At 55.4% G+C, this 10,087-nt stretch overlaps 1 protein-coding gene across 3 annotated transcripts; it reads right to left on the bottom strand.

Annotated features, from left to right (window-relative positions):
* Positions 1 to 4,370: 4,370 nt before the first annotated feature.
* PSMD9 (proteasome 26S subunit, non-ATPase 9) lies at positions 4,371 to 8,031 on the bottom strand. 3 transcript variants are annotated; one of them, XM_086623457.1, is made up of 6 exons: positions 7,909 to 8,031; positions 7,709 to 7,811; positions 6,725 to 6,918; positions 6,156 to 6,257; positions 5,545 to 5,633; positions 4,371 to 5,189 (listed from the first exon to the last, which is right to left on the bottom strand). In XM_086623457.1, exons 1-6 carry the CDS (start codon positions 8,020 to 8,022, stop codon positions 5,162 to 5,164), a joined length of 630 nt encoding a protein of 209 aa, XP_086479583.1. In that variant the 5' UTR covers positions 8,023 to 8,031; the 3' UTR covers positions 4,371 to 5,161. The 3 variants fall into 3 exon arrangements, with proteins under 3 accessions (XP_086479583.1, XP_086479584.1, XP_086479585.1); XM_086623458.1 differs by lacking the exon at positions 6,156 to 6,257; XM_086623459.1 differs by lacking the exons at positions 6,725 to 6,918; positions 7,709 to 7,811.
* Between the last annotated feature and the right edge of the window lie 2,056 nt (positions 8,032 to 10,087).

Genomic DNA, 10,087 nt, shown 5'->3' with positions numbered 1-10,087 from the left:
CAGCTGAGGTGCTGCCTGGGATCCCCATCCCTGAAGGAGACCATAGGGGACCCAACGATGTATACACTCCAGCATCCTCCAGTGCTTCTTCCTTCCCTTCAGCAGCATCCTCTGATAATCCTTCCTGCTCCTTGGCAGTGGTGAGGGGGTCCTTGGAAAGGGAGAGAGGTTTTGGTGTGTGCTGGCTCCTGGGTCTGCAGCTAGAGAGAACGCACACCAGCACGTCTTCAGATCCCAATGTCACCCTCAGGGCAGGCTCTAGTATCAGGATACTCCTCTGCTGCTGTCCAAACTGCCTATGGATTTGTACCAGGGAAAAAAATACCATGGAAAGTTTCCCACCAGTCGCTGCATCTCTTTCTGCACATCTGATCTTGCCCTCTTTGCACCTCCACAGCATCCTGTGTCTCACAGCAGAACCTCTTCCAGGCAGCTCCTGTCACCTGGACTAAGGTGCTCAAGTTTCTCCTCCAGAACTAACCTGTAAGTCCTCTGAAGGCAAAAAGTCTGCCCTTTTTGCTGTCCATCCCCTGACGATTCCCTGTGCAATGGTTACTGATTGCTGCAACAGGGCACACAGTCACGGGTTGGAGAGGGAGTGATGGCAAATTGAGGTTAAAACCAGAGGAATCAGGTCCTGGAACTGCTTCTGAGATGGCTGTGAAGGACTCCAGCAATCCCAGCTCTGTTGCCAGTGTCTCTTGCCATGCTGCCCAGTGAGCAGATGGAAAGTGAGAGTAAAAAAATCCCACCACCACCTTCCTCAGCTCCTCATCAGGCTGTTAAAAAATGTATTAAATAGCCCTGGGGTGTCAGAGCTCACAGCAGCCCCCAGATAGACCTTCCCTGGTCTGAGCACCAGACGCTTAATCTTGTTCTTGAGAATCCACATTGGCTTTTGCCTCTCCCCATGGGGCTACTTGATTTTCTACAGCAACCTCTCAGGCAAGGTATAAACCTCGCTTGGCCGTTGTTTCTGCTCCCGAGGGAGCTGAGATAACATTTCACGCAGCGCAGGGACGAGCCCGGGTTCCCTCCTGCTCACGTAACTCTCGGGCAGCTCAAGTGCTCAGCAAATATTAATGGCTGGACTGGGGCTACGCAGAGATGCTGCGTCTGCGAGCCCCGCCGGCGGGGTCCCTGCTCTGCCCCCCCCGGGGACATCTCGGGCGGAACCACATCTGGGAGACATCACCCCCCTGGTCCTGGAGCCGGAGGCTCTGCTTCCATCAGGGCCTGCCCGCGGTCGCTGGGTCGGGCAGGGATTGCCATGGCGCTGCCCTCACCTGCTCGGGCGGCGCGGCCGTCTCCTGAGCTCTCTGTCCACCCCGGGATGTCTCCATGCTGCTTACTCCTGCTCTTCCCCTGGTCAGCTCCTCCAGTGTAACTTCACAGGAACCATCCATCCACACCTTCGCCCTCGTCCCGCCGAGCTGGGGCACAGAGAAGCTCGGAAATACTCCCCTGCCCAGGGTTTGGCTGCACAACCACCTGGAATTTGGCACAGCAGGAGGAAAGGGCACCTGTGAAGCTGGGAAACGGGTCCCAGAGCCCTTTTGCAGCTCCAGTAATGCTCCTGCCAAGCGCGAGCAAGCCCAGCGCAGCCTCATCACTCCGCTGCGATCAGGCTCCCTCCCCGCCTGCCCGCACGCCGTGCCGGGCACGGACGGTTCCCCGCGGGTGGGGTTCTGTCGCAGTCCCAGTAAGCAGCAGGGCTGCTCCTGGGCGGCAGCGGGTTCGTCTCCAGCTTCACGGCTCTGGGTTTGAGCCAACACCAAAACCTCGTGCACGGAAAGCTTTCAGGGGAGCGGGAAGGAGGCCCCGGGATAAACCTCCCTCTGGGCCTCGGCGGGCAGGACAGCCACAGCCCCACAGATCCCACCGAAGTCACCACAGGGCTGTTCCCTCCAGGCCTTGGTGCCTCCCCAACTGTCCCGTCTTCCCACTGCCCCGTGGGGACCCCTCCGCTCACCGTCACACCAGTCCCGCTTCTGTTTGCATCCAGCTGCTGTTCCCAGGCAACGGCTGCACCAACGGCTGCACCAACGGCTGCCACCAGCGACAGCCCGGAAAGCGCTGGGGGAGAGCAGGGGGCTGTACTGGGAGAGAAGGGGGGACTCTCCTCATCCCCACCAGCTGCTGTGGGAGAGGCGGCGCTGACCCCCTGCCCAAAGCAGGATCCTGGTGGTGCTGTGCCCACGCCTGAATCCTGCTCGAGGCCATGACAAAGCCCCTCTTGGCACCGCCAGTCCCCTTTGGGACCGAGCCCTCGCCCTGGCCAGGGAATGAGACGAGGCCTTTTTACCCGATGCCCCCCCACCCCGAGGGGTCACGGGCAGCTTCTTCTCCCTTGGGGCTCCTGAGTGGGATAAGCAGAATGAAAGTGAGAAAAATCAGCCTCTAACCACCGCCAGGTCCCCCCACACTGTCCCCAGCTCTCTGCCAGGATGGCACTCACACGGGGATCCCGTTCCCAGGGATCACTCCAAGCCATCGCCTTCACCACCGCAGATAATCAGCTCTAAGCACTCCCAACCATTGACTCCAGCCTCGCTGTTAAGCTCAAATAATAACAATTTCTGGATCTAATTTGTTTTTCCTTCTGCCCAGCAAGAGCCTTGGACCCTGCTGGGAGTGGAAAGGAGTTTTGCTATCAGCTCCCCTTATCTCCTGGACCTGGAGAAGCTGCCGCGCAGAGGCGGGCCGGCAAAACGTGGCTGCTCTCAATTCCTCATGTGCGGCACAACTCACTCCGTCGAACAGAGATTTTTTTTCCAAAAAATCCTCACATTTTTTCCCAGAGGTCTAACAGACCAAGAGCAGCTCCTCTTCTGCACTGGTCCTACAGCAGAGGTTTGAGTGGGGTCTAAGGAAGAAGCTCAAAACTTGCCTATTTGCAGCAGGTTTTGCAACATAGTGTGTTTCTTTTTTTCTTTTGCACTTGTTGGGATTGTTCAGCCCATTCCAGACAGGGCACACACCGGAGGAGCTGCGGATGCAGCGGTTCGGACAGAGGGTTAGGGGCCACACATCTACAAAAGCCTCGCAGAGCTGAGAGCCCTCTGCAGCGCGCAGACGCCCTCGGCGCTGAAAGGGAACCGAGCGCCCCGAGAGCAGGACCCAGCCTGGCTGATGGGGCTGGGCTGACCCCCTAACCTCATTTCAGGAGCTGTGCAGAAAGCTGGGGTTTTCTAGATCATTCCATCCCAGGAGGCACAAAGACAAAGGCCTAGAAGGATGCGTCCCGTGAGCTTTTCTTCTCCTGGACCAATATCTAGACCCAGATTCATCTGCAGCTCGGGTAACACCTAGCCACATCTGGGACACCGGACACAGTTCCCAAGTACACCCGGCCAAGGCCAGCCCCTTGCCAGCCTGGCATTTCAGCTGCCGACTGATACCCAATTTATCCACGTACTTACACCTACATTCTGTTTTATTGGGGCAAAAATAGACGGGCAGGGTACGGCCACATTTAGAAACTGCAGCAGCACCCACAAATACAATCCCTTTTGCAAAAAAACAAGGCCTGACACATACATGTAACAATTCTTGTTTTACACAGGTCTGCTGACACTGCGGTCCCACGCAGAGGCTCAGTCCTCCTACAGAACAACCCCACGGGGGTACTTACCTTGTAACTACAGGCGGGGACATTGCACTGCTTTCCAGTGGGATTTCACAGTGGATTTAGGAGATGCAGTGGCCTTTGTGGGCCATAGCACCTGGTGAAGGTCAGCAGTGCAGAGCTACGCTGGTAAAGCGAGGCAGAGCATCCCAAAACACCTCCCGTTCTCAGATATTCCTTAAGAAAAGACACGGAGCAAAACAGTGCCATGTTTCAGCCCTTTTATAATTACCTGAAAGAACAAAACGGGAATAGCTAAGGCAGAGCAGGGTGAGACTGTGGTTGACCAGACTATCTAGGTACAATCTTAGCCACGGAACGCTGCTGCGGAAACGCTTCCTCCGTGGCGCCGTGAAGCCCCAGGGATCACCAAGCAAGGAGCTTTGCGTTGAAGCTTTAGCATTTCAGTGAGAACCTGCTGTTGGACTGGACACAAACACCAACACTTGAAATATCAGAAGGGTAAATCTACTCAATTGAACACAGAGCCCTCCTTAAAAGTTTGGGGTTTAGTCCATTTTTCAGTCCATTTCAGGTCCAGTTAGTGACAATTTTAACAAAATTGCTCGTTGGTGTGATGAGTTACTTATGTCACACCTGCTAATGAAACACTAATGAAAGCCTTGCACCTTACCTGGGCTTCAGCTCTGGAAGGTCAGGGGGTGGCTTTGTGCAGATCTGCGTTTAACCCACCCAACTCGGCCCACAACCACTGCCCAAAATAATAACTCCTACAAGGATGGAGAGAGGCATTACTCAGTTTTATTGTTTCGGAAGAGTATTTTGAGGTTCAACTGGAAACAAGCCGATAACAAACCAATCATCCCAGAAAGCCCCTTGAAGAGTTTATACACCCTAAAACCAACTACCACAAATAAAACGAAAACAAAATGAAAAAGTCATCGAGTTAGGAGTACTTTTATCATGACCATACAGAATACCCAAAGTAAAGTGAAGTAGAATTATAGCCCCTATTCCTTATCTCATTAACTTAACATAATTAGGTGTTCCAAAAATTCTTTCATCATGTTTAGTGACTCGAAAGTTGTAGCAACAGAGGGAAGGTAAAGTATCAAACTTGTGTATTTCTTGACTGTGATCTACTATTATGGACACCAAGAAGCGCTCCAGGACTTTTTAGCACATATTATAAGATATTCAGTGAGGGATTTTAGGGTAAAAAAGCAGAGGAATGCTCTGTTATCACCACGTAAGAACATTTCATGCTCTTTAAAACCTGTATATTAAGTGAAGTTTGGGTCTCTCTATAGCCTCATTCCAAACTGATACAAGGTGTGAAGAGATGAGAAGCCACATCTCGCAAACTCTGCAAGCCACTCCTGATGAACCAGTGCAATTCTGAATTCCAGTCAGACCTTATTCTATCGGAACCTCTTCGGGCTCAGAGTTTGCCACATAGAGGTCACAACCTCTGAAACGTTTGTTTCAGCAAAAACACATATGAGTTTTCAAATCAGGTCAGAGTCCAGAAAGCAGGCATGAGCTTCAGCTTTATTGTTCTCCAGGCAATGGTCATCTTTGCAAGGGAATGATATTGCAGCTGAAAAAGAAGAGGGTAATAGGAAACATTAAAGCCTCAGCTCTCACACAAGCACAGAAGATCTGACATGGCATGAATCAGATCCACCACAACCCTCCTCCATTTGTTTCCTCTACCAAACAAACTAGCCACTGAGATCTTCCTCCCCGTCCTCCTGTCTGATACAACTCGCCTCCCCGTATCACTGTGCAAAACTGTGAGCCTCCAGCTCTCAGCTGGTACCCGCCAGTGAAGTCCATCGGAGCGGGCAGCAACACACCCTGAGAGCAGAGCACAGAGCTGGCCCAGCTGCAGGGAACGTGCTCGGAGCAGGCTGAAAGCCTCACCCGTTCTGGTCGGTGAAACAGCAGCTTACCCCAGGAGGCCCTTCCCAGCCCAGCGCTTCGGAGTCAGTCCCACGTGCACTTTTTTGCCGCTGCGGATCACAGTCACACTCAGGGGTCTCTGAAACAGAGGAACAAATTAAAAAAGATGGCAACTTTCTATCACCAAGTCAACTCTCTTCTTCCTTCTTTGGCTGAAGCACCAGAATAACATTACGCTCAGGGGAGCTGTTCTTCAGTGGTGCCCATTCCTATCTCTGCAGCTAGATCTGAAAGAAGAGAGCATTTTGTGTGGAGACTTCTCTAGGAGACCTCTCACTTCCACTATAAAGCACTTGATGGCTGTGGCAGCTTCTTTGGCCAGTCCACGAGGGTGGCACAGCAACGCAGCCTGCTGCAGGGAGTCCCCGGGGGAGAACAGACAACACCATGCTCCCAGCAAAGAGCACAGACTTCTTAGCTCTCTTCTATCCAGCAGAAATTAGCTCAATGCTGTGAGAGAACAAGGCTACAACAGCACAGACTGAATCTGACACTGTTTCTGACATGGAAATGACGATCCCAGAAATCTATGTTCCCTAGAAAAAGGCTTTGGCTAACAGAGACAGGCAAGAGAATGCAGTTACAGCAGAAATGAGCTCACCCCTTCACTGTGCTGCACCACTGTGGCGAAGTTCTGCAGGTTCTGGAAGTTGTTTATGTTGACAGAACCAAACTCCACAATCTCATCATCGACCTGAAGTCCCTGGACCGAGACAGAGGCGAGATGAGCACTTGCCTCCTCCAAAGACAAGCAATATCACAGGAGCATCACCCTTCACCCACCCACATGGGGAGAGGTGTGCTACGGCACTGTTCTTCTCCCCTCTCAGGCAACTGAGCATTACACCCTCTCCACGTCCTTAGAAATAAATACATTCTCATTCCTCTGTCCTACTTTATGGGAAGAGAAACACGGTGGCTAGAATGGTCAGTGAGGCCTTGCAGGTGCAACGATACAGAGAGAGTACTCATCTCATTCCCATACAGTGACTAGTCTATTCAAAACATCTCAGTGTAACAAAAAATAAAAAAAAAGGGAGAGAAGAACCCTAATCAAGCCCCCAACTTATTCCCACTTACTAACATGAGACAGAGAAAGCCATCTGCTATGTTTTCTCTCTGAGTTCAGAAGAAGCCTTCCTCATGGGCTGTCAGACCCCACCAACTTACTGAGAGACTTGCAGGAGATCCCGGAGTCACCGCGTTCACTTTGGCAAACGCCTGTGGCAGGCTCTGGTTCTGGCTCATTGCCTCGGCCAACGCCTCCACCTCATCCTTGGCATGCTTCTCCTTCTCCCGGGCGTGCAGCTGGTGAAGAGCTTCCTCCACCTGCTTCATCAGGGCCTTGTGATCATTCTGCAAACCTGCGGGCGACACCATCAGCACTAAGGCAGCAGGAGCGAGTTACATCTGAGGGTTCTTTCTCAGCACACACTCTACTCTGCAACTGCACAGAAAATTACATTCTGCACATCTTGGGTTTCAGCCTCTGGGTCCTGCTGCCAGCCCTGCTCGCACACCCCGCAGATGTTTACTGGCAGAAATCAGACACAGAGAAAACCACCCTAAAGATTTCAGTAAACACGCAAGGAAGCGGAGCTTGGAAGCCCACGATCACCGAGAAATCATTGAGCAGCTCAAGTATTTTTCCATCAAGGTCCGTGCTGTTACGTACGTGCAGCAAAAGCCACCCCCAAAGGCAGCGCACGGGCTGAGCCTGGGCAGAAACAAACGCCGAGCTATTTTTTCCCCTACAAACACCACGAAACCACTTTGCTGCATTTCACAAACCCCAAACGGCTCCTCGGCAGAAGCACAATGTCAACGGCGCCACGACGGCGCGCGGACAAAGCGTTTTCCTGACTAAGCCGGTCCCCACCAGCTACGCGCACGGAGCAAAACCACTGAAAACCCAGCTCGGGGCAACGCGCCTCGTCGGTTTGTGCCGAACTGCAACGGACGGGCTGAACGACGCGGCGCTGGAGACACTCCAACGGCTGCACGGCATCCGCAGGGACGTTTATTCCAGCGGCAGGTCCCTGGAGGTCTCCCACACAACCATTTTTTGCCGGTTCACCCCCGCTGGAGGGGAACGCTCCCCCGGCGTCCCGGCAGCCGTGCCGGGGCCCCCCGCCGCCCCCGGCCCCCACTCACAGATGATGTTGTGCCGCGCCGTGCGCACTTGGTAGAGGTCGATGTCGTCGCGGGGGAAGCCCTCGGCGTCAACCAGCGGCTCGTTCATCCCGACGCCCTTTTGCTGTGAGGGAAGAGGCGGCCGTGGGGCTGCGGGCCGGGGCTGCGGGCCCCCCCCTGGACCCCCCGGCCCCGCCGCCCCCCGGCCCCGCCGCACTGACGCCGTCCAGCAGCTCGTAGCAGGCCCTGATCTGCGCCTCGATCTCGTCCTTCCTCTTCACCAGCTGCTGCACGTCGCTGACGGTGACGGGGCGGCTGCCCCCGGGCTGCGCCATGGCCGCCCCGCGCCGCGCCGGCCGCTACGGGAGCCGGGAGCGGACAGAAGGCCTCGCGCGCGGCGGGGCGGGGCCGGCAGCGGTAGCACCGCCCAGTGGGCGGGGCCCGTGTCGCGACACGCAGCGGCGCGGAGTGACGGAGTCGTGACGGTGGCGCGCGGTGGCACCGCGGCGGGGTTACACGGCTGCGGTGGCACCGCGGGGTGACCCTGTCCCTGCCGCCGGCCGCAGCCCGCGGTTGTTCCCCCCGGGAACCGTGGCACCCCCACCGCCGTGGCATCGTGCTGCTGACCGCCCTCCCACCCCCCCATCCTCGCCCTCCCCAGCTTCACCAGCAGCTCCAGCTCACCACCAGTCCCAGTGCATGGTGCACATGCTGGTGTCTCCCCTCGCAGCGCTGCCTCCTGCCCCTCCTCCTGCTGCTCCCACCCTTTGTGGACCCACTGGGCTCACCCAGGACGAAGGTGGCACCATGTGGCCCCAGGCCCGGATGCCATGTGTGTGCCACACCCCCACACGCAGCCAAATTGTCCCGCCGAATTGTCCCAGCTTGACGTTGACTGGGAAAGCCGATGGGCACGGCATGGGGGACATGTCCCTGTGAAGGGGTGAACGTCCCTGGGGGCAGGCGGGCGTGCTGGGGGTGTGTGCTGCTGCGGTTGCGTCACCCCGCGGCGTTCCCGGCACGCATGGGGCTGGGGAGGCTTTGCCGGGGGGTTCGCAGGGTCCGGCGCGGCAGAGCCTGGCACACTCCCTGCTCTCCACGTTTAGCCCTGCTGTGCTGTGGGCAGGAGCACAAAGGACCCCGTGGCTTGGCCCTGGCAAAGCCACCCATGGGAAGATGCCAGCACCCCGTTACGCACTGGGGTGCTGCTGCCTATTCACTCATCCCTTGGGACACCCAGTCCCACAGCTGAAGTGCCCAGTTCACCCCTTCGATAATTCACCCCACATTTGGCTTCCTACACAAACCTAAACGCGGGGCCGAGCCCTCTGCCCTGCAACAGGGCAGTTCCCATCGCAAACCAGACACATCGCTGGGTCACAAATAGGGGTGGGAGAAGGTGGAGCCAAGGAGGAGCTTCCCCCATCCCACCGCTGTATTAAACATCCTCGCGGACTCCGGCTCTCTTGGCCGCTGTCACATCGCCGGGTCACAAAAATGGTGAGGGGCAGCGGATGGGAATTAAATTACACGGCCGGGGCTCGACGGCACGGGACATCTCGGGAGCTTTGCCGGGTTTAATCTCTGCTTGAATTCGGACTTTTTAGCGACCGTGCTGGAAATCGGGCAGAAGAGCTGTTCCTCGTGCACTGACCTTTGGATTTGAGCTCGCGGGGGGGCCGAGGTCGCTTCCCGAGCTGCTAACATCTCTCTTTTCTGCTCCTCTCTTTCAGACGACTTACACGGACAAGGGAGAAAAGGTAAGAGCCGCTCCGTGTCCGCGCTCCCGCCCTGGTGCCTGGTGCGAAACGTCAGTATTCGCTCCTAACTCCTTGATTACCTGGTAAAATCAGAAGTAAAACTGCTCTCTGGCCACACAGGACGTGGTTCCTCGTTGTAAATCCATGTTAAGAATGGAAATTTTTTCGTTTCCTTTTTCTTTCTGGGTTTGGGAGGAGAGCGACAAACAGGAGACGACGGGTGTTTCCCATCCAGCCCCGCTGCCTAAGGAAAAATCCTCATTTTTTACAATGTTTATTTCCAAATGCTGCACCTATTTGCCACTTTCCAAAAGTCCTTTCCAAACTGCTGGTGCCCATCGCAGCTGGGTGCCCACGGAATGGGGAACCAAGCAAAGGGGGATTCATCCCGGCGCTGGCGGTTGTTTACGAGCATTTTGGGGGATAATTAATCTTTAACACAACATGGTTAACGAGTGAACAGCCCATTGCTTCTCCCTGCTCCGGAGACCAGCGATGCCTTGGGAGAAGCTATGGAATTGACTCACAGCCTGGTTTATTCCTTCTTTTTAGCCCCTGCAAGGCCGCTTCATCCATTTCCACTCCATCACCTTCTGGGTTGGCAATGCCAAGCAGGTAAGAGGCTGCGGCCGGCTCGGCA

This window comes from Tauraco erythrolophus, chromosome 19 (genome assembly GCF_009769465.1).
Source record: "Tauraco erythrolophus isolate bTauEry1 chromosome 19, bTauEry1.pri, whole genome shotgun sequence".
Classification (NCBI taxonomy): domain Eukaryota; kingdom Metazoa; phylum Chordata; class Aves; order Musophagiformes; family Musophagidae; genus Tauraco; species Tauraco erythrolophus.
Note: the sequence above shows the minus strand (reverse complement) of the source record. Positions and strands in the feature narration are given on the sequence as shown.

What these genes read in the sequence shown, in the direction of transcription:
- PSMD9 (XM_086623457.1), bottom strand. Translation starts at nt 8,022, where the DNA reads ATGGCGCAGCCCGGGGGCAGCCGCCCCGTCACCGTCAGCGACGTGCAG. An exon ending in GCTACGAGCTGCTGGACGGC is followed by an intron (nt 7,812 to 7,908) that starts GTCAGTGCGGCG and finishes CTTCCCTCACAG; the next exon opens with CAAAAGGGCGTCGGGATGAA. An exon ending in GGCGCGGCACAACATCATCT is followed by an intron (nt 6,919 to 7,708) that starts GTGAGTGGGGGC and finishes TGTCGCCCGCAG; the next exon opens with GTTTGCAGAATGATCACAAG.